Source organism: Mobula birostris, chromosome 22, assembly GCF_030028105.1.
Source record: "Mobula birostris isolate sMobBir1 chromosome 22, sMobBir1.hap1, whole genome shotgun sequence".
NCBI classification, from domain to species: domain Eukaryota; kingdom Metazoa; phylum Chordata; class Chondrichthyes; order Myliobatiformes; family Myliobatidae; genus Mobula; species Mobula birostris.
The window spans coordinates 14,374,871-14,401,118 of record NC_092391.1 but is presented as its reverse complement, the minus strand read 5'-3'; the positions used below and the strand labels follow the sequence as shown (position 1 = coordinate 14,401,118).

The 26,248-nt window shown below is 39.8% G+C and overlaps 1 protein-coding gene across 7 annotated transcripts in view; it reads right to left on the bottom strand.

Annotated features, from left to right (window-relative positions):
- cntrl (centriolin) overlaps positions 1-26,248 on the bottom strand; it is a 119,906-nt gene that overhangs the window by 22,179 nt on the left and 71,479 nt on the right. For 6 of the 7 annotated variants that reach the window (XM_072240055.1, XM_072240056.1, XM_072240058.1 and 3 more), the window contains 12 exons: positions 25,630-25,756; positions 25,050-25,214; positions 23,971-24,130; positions 23,451-23,566; positions 20,812-21,029; positions 18,905-19,062; positions 13,205-13,278; positions 6,229-6,417; positions 5,390-5,615; positions 4,401-4,606; positions 2,979-3,119; positions 924-1,199 (listed from right to left, as the gene is read on the bottom strand). In XM_072240055.1, coding sequence (XP_072096156.1) covers positions 924-1,199; positions 2,979-3,119; positions 4,401-4,606; positions 5,390-5,615; positions 6,229-6,417; positions 13,205-13,278; positions 18,905-19,062; positions 20,812-21,029; positions 23,451-23,566; positions 23,971-24,130; positions 25,050-25,214; positions 25,630-25,756 — 2,056 coding nt within the window. The remainder of the gene's footprint in view (positions 1-923; positions 1,200-2,978; positions 3,120-4,400; positions 4,607-5,389; positions 5,616-6,228; positions 6,418-13,204; positions 13,279-18,904; positions 19,063-20,811; positions 21,030-23,450; positions 23,567-23,970; positions 24,131-25,049; positions 25,215-25,629; positions 25,757-26,248) is intronic. The other variant, XM_072240057.1, reaches the window with a different exon arrangement.

Sequence of the window (26,248 nt, the reverse complement as noted above, 5' to 3'; positions counted from 1 at the left end):
GGATCAAGGGGGAAAAATTTAAAGGGAACGTTGGGGGGGGGCTTCTTCACACAGAAAGTGGTGGGAGTGTGGAATGAGCTGCCAGATGAAATGGTAAATGTGGGCTCACTTCTAATATTTAATAAAAACTTGGACAGGTACATGGATGAGAGGTGTATGGAGGGATATGGTCCAGGTGCAGGTCAGTGGGAATAGGCAGAAAAATGGTTCGGCACAGCCAAGGAGGGCCAAAAAGCCTGTTTCTGTGCTGTAATGTTCTATGGTTCTAAACAGCAAGGCTCCAGTGATTACAACAACAAAGGGGTAGTTGCAGGTGACAGAGGAAGATAGCTATATCAGGATGCTCTTTATCGATTACAGCTTGGCATTCAAAACTATCACCCCTGAAAACTAATCAATAAACTTCAAGACATTGGCCTTCATACCTCCTTATGCAATTAGATCATCGATTTCCTCACCTTTCAATTTTCTGCAGCTTTTTCCAATCTTCTAAATATGATATAGTGTCATTTAAAGAAAATAACGGTGACATGAAAGATCAACCATAATGCAGCAAGCATGTGGGGTCACATGGCTTTCTCTTGTTTCTACCTCATGGCAATGTTTCAGGGGTATTTAGACAGACACAAGGCCAGAACACGGAAAGATATAAACAATGTATGGGCAGATGGGATTAGTTTGAATTGGCATCATGGTTGGCACAGAAATCATAGGCTGTATATATTCTACCAATGAACCTACTGTCAAGATTTCTTTTCAGGAATTTGAGATGGTATAAATGTATTGTAAAATTAGAAAATGAATTGTAAAAGGAAAAAAAAACACATGTAGATACGAGATCCAGGTACCCAGATATCCATCAAAGAATTATGAATCTATAAATTTATCACAACACACAAGAATTACTTGCAAAGGAATATCACCTTAAAATTGAATTTTGTTAGCCTTAACCTCTCATCGAAATTTGGGTGACTTCTGTCAATGGTAGCAAAGGGAAAATTCTCCTTCAGGCTCTCTTTTTCACACTGAAGTGTTTCTTCCTCTTCCAAAGTAACATCCAGATCACTCTTTGGTTCAACAGAAGACCGATCTAATTCTTTTAAACTATTGCCAATTTCTGCTTTAACGTCTGACCGAAGTATTCTTATTGCTTCCTTTATCTCCTTCTGCCGTTGTTCCATTTGTTCTTGACTTCTTAGCTAAACGATTTATTAAGTATCAAAGACAGAAGTAGATGATATATCAAAAGTTCATGAACACACAAAGCTAGTCCAGTCATAATTATTATTAAATATATACTCTGCTTCAACACACACTCCCCATTTCTTATTTATACAATTATTCGCCATTATAAAAATCTAGTTTATAAGCAAATTTCTTCTGCACTCTGGTTGATCTTTCATTGATCTTGTTATAGTTACTATTCTACAGATTTACTGAGTATGCCTGCAGGAAAATAAATCTCAGGGTTGTATGTGGTGACACAAATGTACTTCGATAATAAAATTTACTTTGAACTTTGAAATTCATTACTATCAACTATTGTGCCACAATAATCACACAGAGTAATAAACATAGTCTAAATGCTATTATCTGAACCTACTTTATGACATTATAAAATATGACAACATACTTTATCAAACATTAGAATACTAAATGTAACTATGAAAATGGACATGGGAAAGCCAGTGGATGTAGTGTACCTGGACTTTCAGAAAGCCTTTGGTAAGGTCCCACATAGGAGGTTAGTGTGCAAAATTAGAGCAAATGGTATTGGGGGTAGAGTACTGACATAGATAGAAAATTGGTTGGGAGACAAGAAACAAAGAGTAGGGATTAATGGGTCCTTTTCAGAATGGCAGACAGTTACTAAGGGGGTATCGCAAGGCTCGGTGCTGGGACCGCAGCTATTTACAATATACATTAATGATTTAGATGAAGGGATTAAAAGTAACATTAGCAAATTTGCAGATGACACAAAGCTGGGTGGCAGTGTGAAATGTGAGGAGGATGTTATGAGAATGCAGGGTGACTTGGACAGGTTGTGTGAGCGGGCAGATGCAGTTTAATGTGAATAAATGTGAGGTTATCCACTTGCGTGGCAAGAACAGGAAGGCAGCTTACTATCAGAAAGGTGTCAAGTTAGGAAAAGGGGAAGTACAACGAGATCTAGGCGTCCTTGTTCATCAGTCACTGAAAGTAAGCATGCAGGTACAGCAGGCAGTGAAGAAAGCTAATGGCATGCTGACCTTCATAACAAGGGGAATTGAGTATAGGACCAAAAAGGTCCTTCTGCAGTCGTATAGTGCCCTGGTGAGACAACATCTGGAATATTGTGTACAGTTTTGGTCTCTAAATTTGAGGAAGGACATTCTAGCTATTGAGGGAGTGCAGCGTAGGTTCACGAGATTAATTCCCGGAATGGAGGGACTGTCATATGTTGAAAGATTGGAGCGACTGGGGCTGTATACACTGGAATTTAGAAGGATGAGAGGGGATCTGATTGAAACATACAAGATTATTAAGGGATTGGACACGCTAGAGGAAGGAAACGTGTTCTCGATGTTGGGGGAGTCCAGAACCAGAGGTCACAGTTTAAGAATAAGGGGTAATTTAGAACGGAGTTGAGGAAAAACTTTTTCACACAGAGGGTTGTGATTCTGTGGAATGCTCTGCCTCAGAAGGCAGTGGAGGCCAATTCTCCGGATTCTTTCAAAAAAGAGTTAGGGCTCTTAAAGATAGCGGAGAGAAGAGATATGGGGAGAAGGCAGGAAAAGGGTACTGATTGTGGATTATCAGTCATGATCACAGTGAATGGTGGTGCTGGCTCGAAGGGCTGAATGACCTACTCCTGCACCTATTGTCTAAATAACTACATGAGAAATAAATATTCAAAAACTGAAACCAGAAACTCATGAAAAAGAACAAACTTGTTTAGTTTCACTAAATGAGAAAATTAGTGGGGTTTTATTATGTACCTGTTGTTTAAGTTCAAAATATTTCTGTCTCATCTCATTTAATTCACTCATGACACTCTCAACTTGGGCATGGTTATCACGTGCAACCTGGTCGATTGAAGATAATTCCTTCTGCAGTCTGTTATTTTCATGCTTTTGTTCCTATGTTGAGAACAATAACATCAGAAATTACTTCAGATTTTTGTTGGACTGCATTGGAAATCTGAGCCTTGCAGATTTCTACATTATAAGGGCATATTTAAAAATATCAGTTTTACACCTTTAGTGAATGTTCTTATTTGACTTTTCATGAATGATAGATACACAAAGTGGCAAGTGAACAGTCATACTTCCAGAATCAGAATCAGGTTTATTATTACTGGCATTTGACGTGAAATTTGTTAACTTTCTCAGCAGCAGTTCAATGCAATACTTAATAAAGAAGAGAAAAAATAAATGAAATAAAAAAAATAAGTAAATCAATTACAGTATACACATATTGAATAGATTAAAAAACATACAAAAAAACAGAAATACTGTATATTTAAAAAAGTGAGGTAGTGCCCAAAGATTCAATGTCCATTTAGGAATCGGATGGCAGAAGGGAAGAAGCTGTTCCTGAATCGCTGAGTGTGTACCTTCAGGCTTCTGTATGTCCTACCTGATGGTAACAGTGATTAGTGAGAAAAGGGCATGTCCTGGGTGCTGGAGGTCCTTAATAATGGACGCTACCTTTCTGAGACACCGCTCCCTGAAGATGTCCTGGGTACTTTGTAGACTAGTACCCAAGGTGGAGCCAACTAGATTTACAACCCTCTGTTGGTCCTGTGCAGTAGCACCCCCCAATCCACCCCCGACAGTGATGCAGCCTGTCAAAATGCTCTCCAAGCTACAACTATAGAAAGCTTTTCAGTGTATTTGCTGACATGCTATATCTCTTCAAACTCCTAATAAAGTATACCTGCTGTCTTGCCTTCTTTTATAACTACATTGATATGTTGGCACCAGGTTAGATCCTCAGAGATCTTGACACTCAGGAACTTGAAACTGCTCACTCTCTCCACTTCTGATCCCTCTATGACGATTGGTATGTGTTCCTTTGTCTTACCCTTCCTGAAGTCCACAATCAGCTCTTTTGCCTTACTGATGGTGAGTACCAGATTTTTGCTGTAGCACCACTCCACTAGTTGGCATATTTCACTCCCATACGCCCTCTCATCACCACCTGAGATTCTATCAACAATGGTTGTATCGTCAGCAAATTTATAGATGGCACTTGAGCTATGCCAAGCCATACAGTCATATGTATATAGAGGATAGAGCAGTGGGCTAAGCACACACCCCTGAGGTGCGCCAGTGAGTCCAGTCTGACCAGTTCGTTTACTTGAACTGATGAAATAAATCGTACTTCTACATAATGTAATTGTGGGGAATGCAACTTACATCAAAAGCCTTCTCTAGCTGAGCTCTTTGAGCTTTGGACTCTTCTGTGATGACTGCAACTTGCTTCTCTGCCTTTTTTCTCTCTGAATGAAGCCACTCTTGAAGATGGGTTACATTGTTTTTTGAGAACTGAATTTCTCTTTGAAGAAATGCCAGTTCATCCATTGTTTCCTGGTGTTGTTGCTCTCGATCAGATAGCTGACGTGCTGCAACAAAACAGTGTACCCGGTAAACATATTTTGATCTTGCAATACAAACAAATCCTTCACATTTGGAAGATAAAGTTCAAGGGAGGTTTAACAGCACAGCTTAGTGCCGTCTGCTTCCTAGATTACGGAGACTTTAAAAAATTTTCTTCAAATGATTCAGGCACACCCTGAGGATAGCACATCGCCTTGCTTTAGTGTTAACAGTGGCACTAGTAAAGATTAATGTAGTAACTAACTTTTATGTCTTAAATATTCTGAATCAGGCTACTTTCAGTAAACACAGTGCAAGAACAGCTGTGCTCATCAAAATAATTAGTTTTGTGGTTGTGCATGATCTTATAAATAATCAAAGAGATAGGTATTTGATTAAATGTTATATAAAATGTCTAGCTTTACACCAGTGAAAGTAAATTTACTTGACAGTTCCCTACCTTACCAATTTTTCTTTGGTTACATTTCAGAGCAGCCTCATTGACTTGCCATTGCTCATATGCCAGACTTGTCAGTTGTAAGTTCTCCCAATGATACACCCAAAAATTCACACCAGCCACCTCTCTATCATAAAGCATAGTGCATCGTGACCAAATGCCAGAATTCAGCCACTTTCCATTACCAATTGTAATACAATGTGGCCAAAGCACCCAGTCAGATTAGCTACGTCAAAATAGACTTGTCATTTTATCTGCAATGTCTCTCTCGATGATTCAGCTATTTAGTAAAGAAATTCACCAAGCATGGGAGTGACTGAACTATTATTTTTAAATCAAACTCTAGACTTACTCAGGGTCACGATCTGATTCTCCAAGATAATGCACTGTTCTTCATTACGCTGCACTTTCCTTGATCGATCTTCCATCAAGTTCACCTTTGTAACCACCTGCTCAAGTTCAATTTTTTTGTCTGACAGTTCAGCCTCCAAGGCGTGGATCTGGTCTTTTAATTTAGTTGCAGACTGCTCCAATTTTGTCTCTTCAGATTTAACATCCTTTTTGATAGACTGCAGCATCTAAATGGAATAAATGAGAAATCTGAATAAAGTTTTCCTGCATCACACAAGGTGAAGTAGCGCATGCCAACTCTATCTCTGTCCTCACAGTGCAATTCTATCATGCTCATATGAGCTTCAATCATCTGCATTAAGATAAGGAATTACATCCAGGATTGCATATCAACTCCAAGTTCCTGCTTGGGCATCGAGAAGGTGCTCAGAGATGGTAGTAGGGAGAAAATGGATAAAAAGAAATAAAGTAAAAATATCAGAGGACGAATATAGTCAGTTGTGATAAATAATATGGTAAAAAATAGGAAAATATTTAAGTAAATTTGAATGATCTTAAAAAGGATTTTAATCATTCAAAGTACAGACACACAAATAGATGAAAGTCACTATGTAACAATGATCATGTATATTGTGGAAATACAGAATCAACGTAAAATAATATAAAATTGGAGCATTTAAATTCAAGGAAGTAAATTTAAAAATTTTTCCTATTCTTAAGGTTACTTATAATGTTCCTATCTCTATTGCTAACATCCTCATTTTCATTATCTTTGCTAATTTTTGGTTTATTAATTGGTTTAGGTGGCTTTATGATAACACTATTTATGAGCTCACATACATTTTGCTGTTCTGCGAGTTCGTGTTGCTTTTCTTCAATTTGTTGCTGAATTCTCAGTAACTCCTGTTCTTTCTTTTTTTCATTCTCCAGATAGGATTTGTATTTATTTGCACTTTGATTAACATTTTCCTTCAAAGTCACCTGCTCCACTTTTAACATGTCACGTTTCTTAGTGACATTCTGAAGATCCTGAGACAAGAATGACATAAAAATGACATTTTGACATCAACTTCATTCAGCTGAACATACAATATAAATTCTACAAAATATCATGGTATAGTTAATCTCACAATTAAACATCTGAGGTCCTTTGGCCTCTCCTTCACATGTTCTAACAGTCTGTTGTCATCAGTACAATCTTCTACACAGTGGTGTGCTGGGGCAATGGCTCAATAAACTGAATAAAAGGTTGGCCCTGTTATAGGAGTCAAACTGGACATACTGGAGGCAGTGGTAGAACAAAAGATCCTCTGGAAAATCCTGGCAAATCTGGACAACATTTCTCACTCTCAATATGCCACCTTGGCTGAACGAGGAGCACTTTCAGTAATAGATTAAGACAGGGGTCCCCAACCTTTTTTGCACCTTGACAATATTCTTGCGGACCAGCCGACGGGGGTGGTGGGGGGGGGGTGTGTTCAAGTTCAACAGTGCGTGACAGGGAATGAGGAAAGGTGCAGCTGACTCATATCGTTTCATATCACCAAATCATATTGTTTCCTTGCGGCCTGGTAGCACATGCTTTGCGGCCCGGTGGTTGGGGGACCACTGGATTAAGACAACTGCGCTGCTCCAAAGAGCGCTACACAAGGTCATTCTTATCCTTGGCATTAGGCTCTATATGATTCAACATATAGGTGGGGAAGTGATGATCTCCTCCTGCTAGACTGTTATTAACCTCTGTTTACCACACTCTGCCACTGCAGACATACTGTGCAATACTACCATCAATTTCATCTGGATGGTGTGAATGTGCATCCATTACTGTATAATATTATGGTAATTTTTGCACTACCATCTTATCAGTGTGAACTTGTAAATTTTGTAATCTTTGACTTGTAGTGTTGGCGCATGGCCAAGTGGTTAAGGCATTCGTCTAGTGATCTGAAGGTTGCTAGTTCAAGCCTTGGCTGAGGCAGCGTGTGTGTCCTTCAGCAAGGCACTTAACCACACATTGCTCTGCGACGACATCGATGCCAAGCTGTATGGGTCCTAATGTCCTTCCCTTGGACAACATCAGTGGCGTGGAGAGGGGAGACTTGCAGCATGGGCAACCGCCGTCTTCCATACAACCTTGCCCTGGAAACTTTCCGAGGCACAAATCCATGGTCTCGTGAGACTAATGGATGCCTATATATATATATATATATTGACTGGTAAATCTTGTACATCTTATTTTTAAGGTAAGTTTTTAATGCTCTCTTACTTCTCTTCTAATATTTGTATATCTGTGCACTTGCAATGTTACTGTGAGACAGTAATTTCCTTTGGGATCAATAAAGTATCTCAGTGCTTTTAAGCAGATTTTTGAGAATTAAACAATAGTTTTGAGATTTGAAGCCCATGTATGCGCTATTAGAGATCAATTGGACAAATTCAATTTTGTATGAAAACATACTTATCAAGTATGTTAGGATATCTTAGTGGGTGTTTTCTTAGAGGGCTCAATAAGGCACATGTAGAGAGGTTGTTTCCCAGACTAAAAGAGTTGAGAACTGCAGATCACTGTCTCAAAATAAGGGGTGACATGAGGAAAACATTTTTCACTGACGAGGTCTTGGAATTTTCTTCTCTGGGGTTCTGTGGAGGCTCAGTAACTTACAGTGTTTAAAACATCAATAAATATCTTAACATTAACGGAATCAAGGAATATGGGAATAAGTAAAATGATGTTTAAGGTAGAAGATTATCCATGACCGTGCTGAATTTCTCAGCAGGCTTGGGCAAGAATACAGCCTACTCCTGCACCTACATTAACAGTGATATAAAAGGAAAGGCGTTGTTGCAAAAAACTAAATGAATAGTTAGCTGCAAGAAAAAGTTTGCAAAACCCTTTGCAATTATCTGGTTTTCTGCATTAATTACTCATAAAATGTGGTCTGATCTTCAACTAAGTCACAAGAATAGACAAACACAATCTGCCTAAACTAATAACAAAAGATTGTACTACTTCTCTTCAATATCAAATACACCAGTTAAACAATCACAGTCTAGGGCAAAAAGTATGTGAACCTCTGGGGTAGTGCCTGCTACAAAAGCTATTTAGAGTCAGGTGTTCCGATCAATGAGATGAGACTGGAGGGGTGGGTTGTAGAGGTGCCCTGCCCTATAAAAAAGATACACAAAGTCAGGTTACTGACTGCCTGCTCTTTTCAAGATCTGTTTATATGCACCATGCCTTAATCAAACCAACTTTCAAAGGACTGTAGAGATTCATGAAGCTGCTAAAGGCAACAAAAGTATTTCTAAGGACCTGAGTGTTCATCAGTCCACAGCAAGATAAATTGTCTACAAATGGAGGAAATTCAGTACTGTTGCTACTCCCCACAGGAGTGGCCGTCCTGCAACAATCACACCAAGAGCACATGTGCAATGCTGAAGGAGGTTAAGAAGAACCCCTGGCTTTTATCTCTCTTATGGCTAGAAGGGCGCTTTTGTTTAAATGGAAGGATGCTGTTCCGCCTAATCATGTTCAGTGGTTACAGGATGTTATGGCATGCCTAAATTTAGAAAAGATTTGTTGTTCAATTTCTGAATCTAACCAAGATTTTCAAAATTTGTGGGGGCCATTTTTAAATTATTTTCATAATCTTTGACCTTGTTAAAGTACAGAAGTTGGTTAATAGTATATTTTATTATCTGATAGGTTTTTTTTATTTTTTTCCCCCTTTTCCCCAAACAGCTTCGACTTTGGTAGTGGGTGTAGATCCTTTTTTTTTACATAAAAATTGTTTATATTCTAATATACAAATTAATCTAATCCATATGAATATAGAGTAAGGAGTTCGTTAATGTGATTCAATATACTGTATCTGGTATTATTATATTTTTTCTTTGCTTTATAATATGTATTCTCTTGAACTCTGTATTCTTCTATGTAGAAATCAATAAAAAATATTGGAAAAGAAAAGAAGAACCCAAGGGTTAACAGCAAAAGACCTGCTGAAACCTCTAGAACTTGCTAAAGTTTCTGTTCACGTGTCCACTATAAGGAAAACACTGAACAAGAATGGTGTTCATGGAAGGACACCACAGAGGAAACCACTGCTCTCCAAAAAAACACACACTGGCTGCACATCTCAAGTTTGCAGAAGACCACCCGGATATTCCACAATGCTTAACCATATAACCATATAACAATTACAGTATGGAAACAGGCTATCTCGGCCCTTCTAATCCGTGCCGAACCAAACTGAAGAGATGGAGGAAGGGGCAGCTGGCTCACAAATAGAGAAAGCTTGGAGACAGTGCGAGAGGGAAGATAGGCAGGCGATAGAGAAGGGATATGCACAGACTGATAGTTTCAGATGCGTCTATTTTAACGCAAGAAGCATCATGAACAAAGTGGATGAACTTAAGAGCATGGATCAGTATTTGGAGCTATGATGTTGTGACCATTACAGAGACTTGGAAGGCTCAGGGGCAGGAATGGTTACTTAAGAGTGCCAAGTTTTTGATGTTTCAGAAAGGACAGGGAAGGAGGTAAAAGAGGTGGGCATGGCACTGCTGATCAGAGATAGTGTCATGGCTGCAGAAAAAGAGGAAGTCATGGGGTGATTGGCTATTGAGTCTCTGTGGGTGGAAGTAAGAAACAGGAAGGGTTCAATAACTTCCTGTTCAAAAACTGTTTTTTTTTTATATATAGACCACCCAATAGTAACAGGGACGTTGAGGAGATAGGAAGACAGATTCTGGAAAGGTGTAATAATAACAGGGTTGTCATGGTGGGAGATTTTAATTTCCCAAATATTGATTGGCATCTCCCTAGAGCAAAGGGTTTAGATGGGGTGGAGTTTATTAGGTGTGTTCAGGAAGGTTTCCTGACACAATATGTAGATAACCCTACAAGGGGAGAGACTGTACTTGATCTGGTATTGGGAAATGAACCTGGTCAGGTGTCAGGTCTCTCAGTGGGAGAGCAGTTTTGGAGATGGTGATCACAATTCTATCTCCTTTACCATAGCATTGGAGAAGGATAGGAACAGACAAGTTAGGAAAGTGTGTAATTGGAGTAAGGGAAATATGAAACTATCAGGCAGGAACTTGGAAGCATAAATTGGGAACAGAGGTTCTTAGGGAAATGTACGGTAGAAATATGGCAAACATTCAGGGGATATTTGCTTGGCGTTCTGCATAGGTACGTTCCAATGAAACAGGGAAAGGATGGTAGGGTACAGGAACCGTGGGGTACAAAGGCTATTGAAAGTCTAGTCAAGAAGAAAAGCTTACGAAAAGTTCAAAAAGCTAGGTAATGATAGAGATCTAGGGGATTTAAGGCTAGTAGGAAGGAGCTTTAGAATGAAATTAGGAGAGCCAGAAGGGGCCACGAGAAGGCCTTGGAGAGCAGGATTAAAGAAAACCCCAAGGCATTCTACAAATATGTGAAGAGCAAGAGGATAAGATGTGAGAGAATAGGACCAATCAAGTGTGACAGTGGAGAAGTGTGTATGGAACCAGAAGAGATAGCAGAGGTACTTAATGAATACTTTGCTTCAGTATTCACTATGGAAAAGGATCTTGGCAATTGTAAGGATGATTTACAGCGGATTGAAAAGCTTGAGCATATAGATATTAAGAAAGAGGATGTGCTGGAGCTGTTGGAAAGCATCAAGTTGGATAAGTCTCTGGGACTAGACAAGATGTACCCCAGGCTACTGTGGGAATTAAGAGAGAGGAGATTGCTGAGCCTCTGACAATGATCTTTGTATCATCAATGGGGACGGGAGAGGTTCCGGAGAATTGGAGGGTTGCGGATGTTGTTCCCTCATTCAAGAAAGGGAGTAGAGATAGCCCAGGAAATTATAGACCAGTGAGTCTTACTTCAGTGATTGGTAAGTTGATGGAAAATATCCTGAGAGGCAGGATTTATGAACATTTGGAGAAGCATAATATCATTAGGAATAGTCAGCATGGCTTTGTCAAGGGCAGGTCATGCCTTACAAGCCTGATCGAATTTTTTGAGGATGAGACTAAACACGTTGATGACGGGAGAGTAGTAGATGTAGTGTATATGGATTTCAGCAAGGCATTTGATAAGGTACCCCATGCAAGGCTTATTGAGAAAGTAAGGAAGCATGGGATCCAAGGGGACTTTGCTTTGTGGATCCAGAATTGGCTTGCCCACATAAAGCAAAGAGTGGTTGAAGATGGATCATATTCTGCATGGAGGTCGGTGATCAGTGGTGTGCCTCAGGGATATGTTCTGAGACTCCTCCCCTTCGTGATTTTTATAAATGACCTGGATGAAGAAGTGGAGGGATAGGTTAGTAAATTTGCTGATGACACAAAGGTTGGAGATGTTGTGGATAGTCTAGAGGGCTGTGAGAGTTTACACTGGGACATTGATTGGATGCATACTGGGCTGAGAAGTGGCAGATGGAGTTCAACCCAGGTAAGTGTGAGGTGGTTCATTTTGGTCGGTCAAATATGATGGCAGAATATAGTATTAATGGTAAGACTCTTGGCAGTGTGGAGGATCAGAGGGATCTTGAGGTCCGAGTCCATAGGACACACAAAGCTGTTATGCAGGTTGACTCTGGTTAAGAAGGCATATGGTGCATTAGCCTTCATCAACCGTGGGATTGAGTTTAAGAGCCAAGAGGTAATGTTGTAGCTATATAGGACCCTGGTCAGACCCCACTTGGAGTACTGTGGTCAATTCTGGCCATCTCCCTACAGAAAGGATGTGGAAACTCTAGAAAGGGTGCAGAGGAGATTTACAAGGATGTTGCCTGGTTTGTGGAGCATGCCTTATGAGAATAGGTTGAGTGAACTCAGCCTTTTTTCCTTGGAGCGGCGGAGGATGAGAGGTGACCTGATAGAGGTGTATAAGATGATGAGAGGCATTGATCGTGTGGATAGTCAGAGGCTTTTTCCCAGGGCTGAAATAGCTAATACGAGAGGGCACAGTTTTAAGATGCTTGGAAGTAGGTACAGAGGAGATGTCGGAGTAATTTTTTTTTTACGCAGAGGGTGGTGAGGGCATGGAATGGGCTGCTGGCGACGGTGGTGGAGGCAGATATGATAGTGTCTTTTAAGAGACCCCTGGATAGGTATATGAAGCTTCGAAAAATAGCGGGCTATGGGTAACCCTTGGTAATTCCTAAAGTAAGTAAATGTTCAGCACAGCATTGGGCCGAAGGGCCTGTACTGTGCTGTAGGTTTTCTATGTTTCTAACTGTACATGCCTTTTCAGGTATTCTTTATTTCAATGCTGGCAATCAATACTCATTCCTAATTGTCCATTAAATGGTGGAAGCCACATCTGTGCCAACTGTGTGATGATGGTATTTCCTTTGCCCTGTCAGCAAATTTTATGTTCTGCACCCCTCCCCCCCACAACCCCACAACAAAAAGAAGTGATTCCAGATCCTTCCCACCTCTGGGTGAGATATAAAAATAATCTCCTCTCTAATCTCTCTTATCAGTTATCTTAAACCGGTCCCGAGTTTTTGATCTCTCTACTGTGGATAGTTTCACCTCCTTTATTCCTGCAATAATTTAATTTATCTCATTTCTGCTTTTCTCCTTCTCTATTACTGACATTAATCCCTCCCACCATTCAACAGTTAAATACATGTGAAGAATTCAATAGTAATGACTCAAAAAAGTTAATCTGAATACTAATTCTAAAGGTGCTATTTAGCACTTCAAGTTGGGTAAACATTGCTTGTGTCCCTTTCTACTTCATTTGAGTTCTTAATACTGACAATAAAATCAAAGTTTGCATATTCAAGCTAAAAATAAAATAACATACCTGTTCTGCTAACTGCAGCTGATCTTTTGTAGTTTGAATGTTATCCATCACCTTCTCCAGCTCTGCCTTTTCCTCTGTTCAACAAAATATTTTTCATAAATAATTATTGTTCTCACAGCTCTCTATATAGTTTCCTCTTTGCGGGTTATTTCAAAAATCAACTCACGAAACTTAACCTCCAAAACTGAGTTAGGTATGGGCCTCAAATCCAAAGAACTTTCTACAGGAGCACAGTTGAGAGGATTCTGACTGGCTACATCACTGCCTGGTACGGGAACTGTACTTCCCTTGATCACAGGACTCTGCAGAGTGATGGGGACAGCTCAGCGCATCTGTAGACGTGAACTTCCCACTAGTCGGGAGATTTACAAAGGCAGGTGTGTGAAAAGGATAATTGGGGACCAGAGTCACCCCAACCACAAACTGTTCCAGCTACCATCCAGGAAACGGTATCGCAGCATAAAAACCAGGACCAACAGGCTCCGGGACAGTTTCTTCCACCAGACCATCAGACTGATTAATTCATGCTGATACAATTGTATTTCTGTGTTATATTGACTGTCCTGTTGTACATACTATTTATTATAAATGATTATAAATTGCACATTGCACATTTAGATGGAGACGTAATCTGAAGATTTTTACTCCTCATATATATGAAGGATGTAAGAAATAAAGTCAATTCAATTACTGAATGTGTAAAGGTACAAGATTTCTGCCCATCTCATGATACAGAAACCTTGTGATCTGCTCAATTTAATATTAATAATTATGAATATTAATTAAGAGCAGCAATAGACAACTTGGACTCTCATGCTTGTTCCATCAATATATATCATGACTGATCTGACTGCAAACCCAATTCAAATCAAATCAAATTTAATTATCATTCAACCATACATGGATACAGTCGAATATACCTCTGTTCCTCTGGGGCCAAAGTGCAAAACATACACAGCACATAAATCAGTGCGAAAAAAAAGTCATGCAACAACATATACTGTATATAGTCTAAGACCTTGAGCAATATGTCCCACAAATTGATGGTACAGTTCCCAGCAAAATCAGCCTGTTGTTCCACCAGCTGAACACAGGAGGGCAGCACTGATGGAAGAAGCCAGCCCCCCTCAACTGAGCACGGACGCCAGGCTAAACAATCCCCGCCATCTCCCCAACTGGACTGCAGCAGCAGGCAAGCCCGCGGCAATAACAGAGACTACACAGCTCCCACACTGTCTGTCTCACCAGCAAACAAAAGAAACCGGCCTGCGGCAACTTATAATATCAATGTTCAACGGGGCCTTGCTTTTGCAAGAGCAACGTCCAATTCTGGCTCATCTCTGTCTTAAATGGACAACTATTTTTAAACTATAGCCCTTATTCTGCAGAAGACCGTGAACACGGCACAGCACAACACACAAACCAATCTTCCGTCCTTGGACTCACTTTACACCGCACGCTGTCGGAGCAGTGCTGCCAAGATAATCAAGGACATGACCCACCCAGCCAACACACTTTTCATCCCTCTTCCCTCCGGGAGAAGGTTCAGGAGCTTGAAGACTCGTACGGCCAGATTTGGGAACAGCTTCTTTCCAACTGTGATAAGACTGCTGAACGGATCCTGACCTGGATCTGGGCCGTACCCTCCAAATAACCGGACCTGCCTCTCGGTTTTTTTGCACTACTTTACTTTTCATTTTTCTATTTTCTATTTAAGATTTATAATTTAAATTTTTAATATTTACTATCGATTTGTAATCCAGGGAGCGGGAAGCACAGAATCAAATATCGCTGTGATGATTGTACATTCTCGTATCAATTGTTTGGCAACAATAAAGTATTCTAGATCCTCTATAAAGAGATAACATTCAGAAGATACCAAAGCTTAGCCTCTGTAATGTTTTCTCATGGAAACCTGCCCACTCCAGAAATCAGTATAGTAAATCATTTCTGAATAGTTTCTAATGTTTTTATACCCTTCCTTAAATATGGAAGCCAATACTTTGCACAGTACTCCAGATGTGGTTTCACAAAACCCTTAGATTGAAAATCTATGATCCAGTATTTCCTGTGGTCCAGCGTATTTTGAATCTGGAATACAAATTAGTGCCAATTATCCAGTTCCAACTAAGATCTAAAGTTAACTTAAATCTGTAATAATCTTCTTTTTTTATTAAATGCAATCGTGAACAATAGCCAGATCAGAAATGCTGATCAAGTCAACTAGTTCCCAGAGAGAACTCCGATAGGCCAATCAGATGGGTCACTGCTGCTCAGCAATAGAAAACAAAAAAATCATGTGTACAATTAAGAAACATTAAAAAATAGTAAAATACTGGAGTCATGATGATCATGATGAAGTCTGCTGGAGAGAGACATTTATACACATGCTGTCCTCCATAATTCAAAGAGATTGAAGGGTAAGTTTGCAGGGTGACAAAACGTGACAAAATCTGTAGCTAATTAAACCATCATTGCAATTCTTCAGTTGACAGCATTCCCAACTTAGGGAAACTTTGGGCTACAGACAATTCCCAGAACCCTTAAGTAACCCAGGGAGTGCCTATACTTAAAAAGAACAGTTCTGTTCTGGGGAGTTGGGCAATTACTGTGGTCAGGCATCAGTCAGGTGCCAAGGGCTCTGGATTTGAGTTTCAACCTGTAAAAGTAAAGCATAAACTGCCTACTTTTGTAATAAAATCCCTTTGACAGTAAAAAAATTCTGTCAGCTTCACGATATAAGAATATAAAGTAAGAGTGTGGGAGCACGCCAACTGGCCCTCTGGGCTTACTCCACCATTTTGGAAGATCATGGCAGATCTAATCTTGGCCTAAACACCATTTTCCTGTTCTCCCCATTACTCATTGCTCTTAATGACTGTCAATTTCTGTCTTCAGTATATTCAATGTCACTGTCTCTACAGCTTCCTTGGGTAGAGGATTTCAAAGATTTACTACAGGCTGAGAAAATGAATTTCTCTCTTCTCTATCAAAATAGTGATCCTTCTTCTGAAACTATGATCCCTTGTTCTAAGTACAGCTACCTTGGGAAGCATCTCCCTCAGAATCTAATAAGCCTAATAAGACCACCTTTCTAGATTTCTCTAAGTATAGGACCAAACTCTCAACCAATAAATTGCTTAGTCCTTATACTGCAATCACTGCTTCTCACACTAGGAGAATGTGATGGAAATTTCTAATTCCATAAAGACAAGGATCACATCTGAAGTATTCCTCATTGCTTTCTACAGTGGAGATTCAATATGCTACAAAACTCTGCAACTTCACAATTCTATCTCCTTTACCATAGCATTGGAGAGGGATAAGAACAGACAAGTTAGGGAAACATTTAATTGGAGTAAGGGGAAACATGAGGCTATAAGACAGGAACTTGGAAACATAAATTGGAAACATATGTTCTCAGGGAAACATACAGAAGAAATGTGGCAAATGTTCAGGGGATATTTGCGTGGGGTTCTGCGTAGATACGTTCCAATGAGACAGGGAAAGGATGGTAGGGTACAGGAACCGTGGTGTACAAAGGTTGTTGTAAATCTAGTCAAAAAGAAAAGAGCTTACGAAAGGTTCAAAAAAACTAGGTAATGATAGAGATCTAGAAGATTATAAGGCTAGCAGGAAGGAGCTTAAGAATGAAATTAGGAGAGCCAGAAGGGGCCGTGAGAAGGCCTTGGCAGACAAGATTAAGGAAAACCCCAAGGCATTCGACAAGTATGTGAAGAGCAAGAGGATAAGACGTGAGAGAATAGGACCAATCAAGTGTGACAGTGGGAAAGTGTGCATGGAAACAGAGGAGATAGCAGATGTACTTAATGAATACCTTGCTTCAGTATTCACTACAGAGAAGGATCATGGCGATTGTAGGGATGACTTGCAGCGGACTGAAAAGCTTGAGCATGTAGATATTAAGAGGATGTGCTGGGGCTTTTGGAAAGCATCAAGTTGGAAAAGTCACCAGAACCGGACAGGATGTACCCCAGGCTACTGTGGGAAGCAAGGGAGGAGATTGCTGAGCCTCTGGCGATGATCTTTGCACCATCAATGAGAACAGAGGTTCCGGAGAATTGGAGGGTTGCGGATGTTGCTCCCTTATTCTAGAAAGGGAGTAGGGATAACCCAGGAAATTACAGACTAGTGAGTCTTACTTCAGTGGTTGGTAAGTTGATGAAGATGATCCTGAGAGGCAGGATTTATGAACATTTGGAGAGGCATAATATGATTAGGAATAGTCGTGCCCTACGAACCTGATTGAATTTTTTGAGGATGTGACTAAACACAATGATGAAGGTAAAGCCGTAGATGTAGTGTATATGAACTTTTAGCAAGGCATTTGATAAGGTACCCCATGCAAGGCTTTTGATAAGGTACCCCATGCAAGGCTTATTAAAGTAAGGAGACATGGGATCCAAAGGGACATTGCTTTGTGAATCCAGAAATGGCTTGCCCACAGAAGGCAAAGAGTGGTTGTAGGCAAGTCATATTCTGCATGGAGGTCGGTGGCCAGTGGTGTGCCTCAGGGATCTGTTCTAGGACCCCTCCTCTTCGTGATTTTTATAAATGACCTGGATGAGGAAGTGGAGGGATGGGTTAGTAAATTTGCTGATGACACAAAGGTTGGGGGTATTATGGATAGTGTGGAGGGCTGTCAGAGGTTACAGCGGGACATTGATAGGATGCAAAACTGGGCTGAGCAGTGGCAGATGGAGTTCAACCCAGATAAGTATGAGTATAGCATTAATGGCAAGACTCTTGGCAGTATGGAGGATCAGAGGGATCTTGGGGTCCGAGTCCATAGGACACTCAAAGCTGGTACGCAGGTTGACTCTGTAGTTAAGAAGGCATACGGTGCATTGGTCTTCATCAACCATGGGAATGAGTTTAAGAGCCGAGAGGTAATGTTACAGTTATATAGGACCTTGGTCAAACTTGTTGGAGTACTGGGCTCAATTCTGGTCGCCTCACTACAGGAAGGACGTGGCACCATAGAAAGGGTGCAGAGGAGATTTACAAGGATGTTGCCTGGATTGGGGAGCATGCCTTATGAGAAAAGGTTGAGTGAACTTGGCCTTTTCTCCTTGGAGTGACTAAGGATGAGAGGTGACCTGACGGAGGTGTACAAGATAATGAGAGGCATTGATCATGTGGATAGTGAGAGGCTTTTTCCCAGGGCTGAAATGGCAGCACGAGAGGCATAGTGTTAAGGTGCCTGGAAGTAGGTACAGCGGAGATGTCAGGGGTAAGTTGTTTTTTTCAAAATGCAGAGAGTCGTGCGTGCATGGAATGGGCTGCCAGCAGCGGAAACAATAGGGTCTTTTAAGAGACTCCTGGATGGATACCTGGAGCTTAGAAAAATAGAGGGCCATGGGTAAGCCTAGGTAGTTCTAAGGTAAGGACATGTTTGGCACAGCTTTGCGGGCCAAAAGGCCTGTATTGTGCTGTATGTTGCTATGTTTCAACATTTATTTTGTCTTAATTGCTTCCTTTCTTATGTAACTATTTCCACACAATGGTTAATGGCTAGTAGCTTCTGGTTTTATTTTCCTTAGTTATCAGACCAGTAAAAAGCAAACCTTCAAAAGTCAAGGTAGATAAAGGTCATCTCCATTTAGTTATCTACAGTGTAATACATGGAAAGGTTTCCCAGCTTCAGCCCGTTATACCATACACAATTAACTGTTATACCTTGTAGAAAGTTTTGTGTGTATGCCATTTTCTGATTTAACTCTTCCTTCTGGATCTTAATTTGATTTATTTCCTGATTCAGCTCACTCATCTCTGTTTGTAGTTGCTGCAGTTTAGACAGAGCCCTTCTGTTATTGCCTTCAGTGACTTCAACAGCTCTGGAATAACACAGAAGTAAATCACAACTTAAAACATCTAAAATGCATTTTTAAGTATTTTAAGATATCAAAACTTATTCAGAGAATTGTGAGGTATTTCAGTGAAATTACAAGCAAGGTAGTCACAGGAGATGCAGTAGGTGTGGTGTACTTGGATTTTCAGAAGGCCTTTGACAAGGTTTCGCACATGAGGCTGCTTAGCAAGATAAGATCCCATGGAATTACAGGGGAGTTACTAGCATGGGTGGAGCGTTAGCTGATCGGCAGAAAACGGAGAGTGGGAAGTGAGTGGGAAAACGGAGAGTGAGAGTGGGTTACCACTGGAGTTCCACAGGGGTCGGTGTTGGGACCATTGCTTTTTACGATGTATGTCAATGATTTGGGCTACGGGATTAGTGGATTTGTGGCTAAATTTGCCAATGATACAAAGATAGGTGGAGGAGCGGGTAGTGTTGAGGAAACAGAGAGCTTGCAGACTTAGATAGTTTAGGGGAATGGGCAATGAAGTGGCAGATGAAACACAACGTTGGAAAATGTATGGTCATGCACTTTGGTGGAATAAATAAATGGGCAGACTATTATTTAGATGGGGGAGAGAATTCAAAATGCAGAGATGCAAAGGGACTTGGGAGTCCTTGTGCAGGATACCCTAAAGGTTAACCTCCAGGTTGGGTCAGTGGTGAAGAAGGCAAATGCAATGTTGGCATTCTTTTCTAGAGGTATAGAATATAAGAGCAGGGATGTGATGTTGAGGCTCTATAAGGCACTCGTGAGACCACACTTAAGAGTATTGTGTACAGTTTTGGGCTCTTTATTTTAGAAAGGATATACTGACATTGGAGAGGGTTCAGAGAAGATTCACGAGAATGATTCCAGGAATGCAAGGGTTACCGTATGAGGAACGTTTGGCAGTTCATGGGCTGTATTTCCTGGAGTTCAGGAGAATGAGGGGGGAGCTCATAGAAACATTCCAAATGTTAAAAAGCCCGAACAGATTGGATATGGCAAAGATATTTCCCATGGTAGGGAAGTCTAGGGCAAGAGGGCAGGACTTCAGGATTGAAGGACGTCCACTTAGAACAGAGATGTGGAGAAATTTCTTTAGTCAGAGGGTGGTAAATCTGTGGAATTTGTTGCCACGAGCAGCTGTGGAGGCCAAGTCATTGGGAGCATTTAAGGCAGAGATAGATAGGTTATTGATTAGCCAGGGCATCAAAGGGTACAGGGAGAAGGCAGGGAGTGGGGATGACCAGAAGAATTGAATCAGCTGATGATTGAATAGCAGAGCAGACTCGATGGGCCAAATGGCCCGCTTCTGCTCCTATATCTTATGGTCTTATTGGTGATGTTTGTATTGCATCACAAAAACAGCACCTCAAATAATTCAGCACTCCCTCAGTACTGACTGGTCTAGAAAGTTAAAGAGTGTTAAATGTGGCCCTGCCAACAAACATACAAGTTCATTTTTCTACTGAGAGATATTGATTCAGCACTTCAAGCTGGCTTCTGTTCTAGATTTAACAGCTCTGTTTTGGTCTTCTGGGTTTCTTTAAGGTTCATCGTGATTTAGCATAATGGATGAGACCAAACAATTAATCATTGCCATGATAGATAATGTTTAATTAGCCCAACACTCTAAGCTCAAGGATTTGCAACAGTAAACATTACTTGAACAACTAGGCAATCTGGAATATTTATGGTTAGCATTATTGAAAATTATCTAGATTGATAACTTGCCCACTTCCTTACCTCTTTCTTTGAGAAAGTTTGTTCTCCAGCACAAGGCAATTCTCCCCAATGTGTTTTTTCTCTTTATCTAGAGATTCAATACTGTGCTGAAGGGAATTTTTCTTTGTGGTCAACTGGTCTACCTCTTGCTGCTCCTTCTCAATACGCTGTTTCTGATGTTCTATTTCTGCTTGTTGATTCTGCGAGATACGCTGCAAATTTTCCAGTTCACTCTTCTCCTGCAGTACAATTGCATTTAATATGCATGGTGAAACTGAATGCGGTAACCAAGGTAGAGCAAAGTCCTACTTAATCTGTGTATCTTTTAGCTAAACGTAGCATTACACACGGGTTATTTCAAAGAATATGCATATATTTTGTACCTTATTTTGTAATTATTTTTAAATCAATTAAGTGGCTATTTGGGAATAAAAATTAAATATTTTAAAGACAACACCTATAGTAACATCAACTACTACAAACTACTGGAGGAGAGGATAACTTGTTTTATGCATAACACTAACATTTGACCTAAAGATATTGAGCACTGGCACTCCCCAGGGATGTTCACACTGCTAATACATGACTGCCTCACAGGATTCAGCTCAAACCGTATTATTGAGATGCAGATGACACAACAATAGTCGGCCTCATCAACAAAGATAAGTTCAGAGAAGAACTGGAGCGGTTGGTGGACTGGTGTGAGAACAACAACCTAAGGCTGAACGCGGAGAAGACCAAGGAAATGATTGTGGATTTTAGGAACGTGCAGATGAACCATGCCCTCTCTGCTCATACAAGGATCCTCTGTAGAGGGAGTTAAGTGCACCAATTTTCTGCGAGCTCACATCACGGATGGCCTCACCTGGTACCTCAATATCTTCTCCCTGAATAAGGCGGCACAGTAGTGCCTCCACTTCCTGAGGAGATTGAGGCAAGCGAGGCTTCCCTCCAACCCCATTTTAATGGAATTTTACAGAAGCACCATTGAGGGCATCTTGAGAAGCTGCATCTCCATCCAGTATGGGAGTAGCAGAGCATCAGACCAGAAGTCCCTACAAAGGATTGTGAGAATGGCCAAGAGGATTATAGGGGTCTCCCTAACATTCATCAGGGACTTAAGTCAGGAGCGCTGCGTACGCAGGGCCCTTAGTATTATCAATGATCCCACCTAACCATCCAACATCCTCTTTGACTTTCTACCATCAGGCAGGAGACTGTGTTGCATAAAGACAAGCTTCTTCCTTCAGGCTATGAGGCATCTGAACTCCTTGTCACATCTCATTTGAAGTGTCACCAAATAATTTGTACTGTACCTTACAATATTTAACTTATGCACTTTGTTTATCTATGCGCAATTCATTTGTAGATTTAATTCTCGCTTTCCTAAATTATGGCGTTTGTGTGTACTACTGGGCTTTACACCCCGGTCCAGAGAAACATCTTGTTTAATGGTAGACATGTATGTAATTAAATGACCATTCACTTGAAAGACCTAAAATAAGCAATATGCAACTGTGAGCACCTCAATTTTTTCATGTAGATATAAATTTAAGACTTGAATTTATAAGACACATCTTTTGCGCTAATTAGAAGTGCAACTGCACAAAAATAATTATCTATTAAAACTGACTTTGCAGGTCCCATGAAACAACTAAAGCAAAAAGAAAATGTTGTCTCCACAGACACTTTAACTAATATCAGTTATCACAAAAAGAACTAGCATAAAAGCAAACCTGTTAAGTCTTTAATTATACTAAAAAAGGCATTACTCAGAGCTGCCTGTGCTAAAAAGACAGAAGAGAATACGTCGCAGGAATACAGGACAATAAGTAAGGGCGGTGGGAAGGTGGGAGGATAAGTGGACCAAAGGAACCGATTCCTTGGGAACGGGCATGGACTTAGTGGCTGAACAGTCTTCTTCCACTTTATAGATAAAGGTTTGATAGGATCTTGACAATTTCATGAAAAAAAAGCAGTAGGACAGCTCAACAAGAATAAATATACTTAAAAAGAGGTTGTTCGGGCTCAGAAAAGTCACTAGAGGGATGTATCCTAGTTTACTGAACCTGCAGTGGCTTTGTTTACAAAATTCCATTTCTTTTGAGATATGGAGCTTACACCAAATAAACTGCAAATGGTGCACACTTGTTCAAAAATGTTACATACCCAGCAACCACAGAAGTATCTGTATAACATAGATGGTAGAAAAACACAAGTCAAAAATCCAGGACTAAATTAATTGACACTTAGAAAAAAGAATAAACAAAAGCCAGCAGAGTTCACCAATGAGGCAATGGTTTCAATTATTGCAGAGTTTCAGAAGTAATCTGGCAAATGCCACAAAACATACATTAGCCAAAGTACAGTAATCGGGAGGGGATGGATATTGACCATGGAGACATTAAAGTGGTTAAAAGATAGGAAGCAGATAGAGGTAAATGGGAAGTGTTCAGAGGTTTCCTGTAGGGATTCAGATAGGAACCTCAGCATGTTCTTTATCATACAGCAAACTTCCCAATAGGCTTGTTGGCTCTTAGTACAACTCATAAGACATATTCCAAAAAGCCGCACTTATGATGTTGCTACACAAGGACAATACTTCTTTTTTTAATATATAGTTAATGAATACAACAAATTCTGTAATGCAGACTACATACCTCCTGCAGTACTGCTTGCGTCCTCTCCAGTTCCATGATCTTCTTTTCATGCCGCTGTTTCAATCCCAAGAGTGCATCATTTTCTAATTGTACCATTTCCACAATATGTACAAGTTCTGGAGTAAAAATTATACGAATCAAAATTTAATTAGACAGACTCAAGGAAAACTATGGACATATAAACGCACAAATGAACATTCCTTAAGATTATTTTAACACTGACTTTAAATTTTGAGTTATTATCTCTCTCTTATGGACGCTTCACTTAAGTGAAGACTTGAAAATTACATCTTTTACTATTTTTCTATTTGCACAATCTATAAATAATATGGAAGAAAGCTGCCTTTATTTCTACTTTTCCAACAATTAAAATTTTAAAAATAATCCATTATGCAAACCTTATTGCATCACACAATGGAAATCAGGGCTTATTCAAGAACATTTTGAGGTTCTAATATTGTCTAAAGTTTCCAAATTAGTACAAGCACTTTAGTATCTGCTTAATCTTGGGAAATCTAACCTGTCTTTTGCTTATTTATCTGTACTTGGATGCTCTGGAGCTTGTCTTCCTTGTTTTTCACTTCCTGTTTTGTTAAGGAGAGGCGTGAATTCTTTTCAGTAATCTGAGCATTCAGCTCTCCTTTCCGTGCACTCATCTCCTCAAGCAATGCCTTCAGCTGCTGTGTAGCAAGATTTTTTGTGTTTACTAGTCATTAAAAACATCCAAAATTTTTTTTCCAACATACACACACACACATCAAAAAAGAAAAAGTGCAATAATCTCAGATAAATCAACATTCATGGAAAGACAAACAACATCTGATATTTTAGATTTAATTATTAATCAAGAACACTGGTTTAAAATTCATATCCTTTGGATATAGTCACAGTAGTTCATTGCACCATACTTCAAGAATTGAGTCCCAATTAAATCAATGGAACCAAATTCAGCTGAAGAGTACCACCGTAGACAGGCTAGCATTTCTGGACATTACACTTTTGGTTAGCATGAATAATTCTGGAGAGGAATGAAAGTCCAGCAATGTTTGCCCTGATATTTGGAAGTAACTTCCTAAATCTACCATGCGATTTTATGGACAAATTGCAGTATCTGTTTTGTTTCTTCATCAATGTTGATTTGTCCCTAGAGTAATTTCATCAACCTTAATGGAGGCTAGAAGATCACATTTACTGGCAAGATTGCTCAAGCGCAGCTTGGTCTGAGGGACGTAAACTATTGGCAGGGTCTGTGAACTTCGCAGGCTTTCGACGAACAGACAGCTTACACCAGCTCACAGGGCTGTCCAAAAGTGGAATGGAGACACCTTTAGTCAAAACTAAATGCAATGAATAAAATCCATCCAAAAGCAGTAGGCCAGCAAGCTGGGTTATCCGATAATCAAATATTATGTAACAATTAAAATACCAAATCTACACTCTTATTGAGCTGTCTTATCAGCTTGAAATTGGTACAAGTGTGCTGAAACAGAAATGTACATAAACAACTGTTCATTTGAAGAAAAACACTACTTCAGAAATATAGTATATAGAAAAGTATTCCATTAAAATTGCTTTTACCAACCAAATACACATACTGACCTGAATTTGACATTGCTTATCGACCTTCTCTGCCTCGCCTTCCAAAAGAACCTCTGAGAGGCTTGCTTTTTTCTTGTCAATGTCACTCTCAAGGAAGTTAAGCTCCTCTTTTTTTTTACCTGAACATTTGTCCAACATCATTAATTCTTCCCTCAGCACTTTAACCTAATAGCAAAGGAACAAAACACACCATATCACTGCAGAAAATCCTCTAATAAATTGCTTTTGGTCCTTGATCTAAGTTTAAAACATGGCATATAATTAAGTCTGCTTTGCATGTACCATGTTTACTTATCACCCCCCCCAAAGCTTTTTTCCCCCCTCAGGTGATTATCTATCCACAAAACCTTCCCATCTCACAAAGGGGATACATAGGTGATCAGCTTTCAAATCTTCAACGATACCAATCTGCTACCAGACATAATGAAGTGAGTTGTTTTTTTTCAAAAATCATTTCAGAATATCCCAACTTCTTGCATCTCAATGTCTTAAGAATAACTATTGCTATTATTTCAACTAGATCAACTAATATCCTGATGAAACTCACCCCGGCAACTGAAATTAGATTATGCACAATTACCTTTCTATTTAGTGTTTCCAATTCACTCTTTTTATCCTCTAGCAACATTGCTGCTTCTTCCAAAGTCTCCAGGTGCTGTTTCTCTTTAGTTTCTGCTGAAAGAATCTCTGCTTGCAGTTTTTCTAGACTGAATGATAAAAAGGCCAATTAGTAAACTTAGTGGCAAAATATAGCATGTCAGTTATGCTAATAAATTAATTATCAACTGCTATTAACCCAAGAATAAGCAAGACTTCAAATTATTAAATTGTTACTGGACTCAAATTTTTAAATTAATCATTTTTTCTGAAACTGTGATAAGTGATCTGCTGAAGGAACTCAATGGGTCAAGCAGCATCTGTGGAAGAAAAGGAATTGTTAATATTTTTGGTTAAAATCTCGCAAAAAAGTCTCAAGCAGGTATTTTGTTGCTTCAAATTCTTGTATCTGCAGTTTCTTGTCTCCAAGTTTCTTTTAAACCTTGAACAGAGTTCTTAATTTATATGCAAAAAACTAAGACGTTTAACTACTGCCTGTGTGCTCAAATATTGGGTTTCTCTTCAGTAACTAGGAACAATGCATGCTGCAGCTGAAAAATAATTTTCTTGAATGCCTGTAACAATGCAAGTAACCTTCTTCA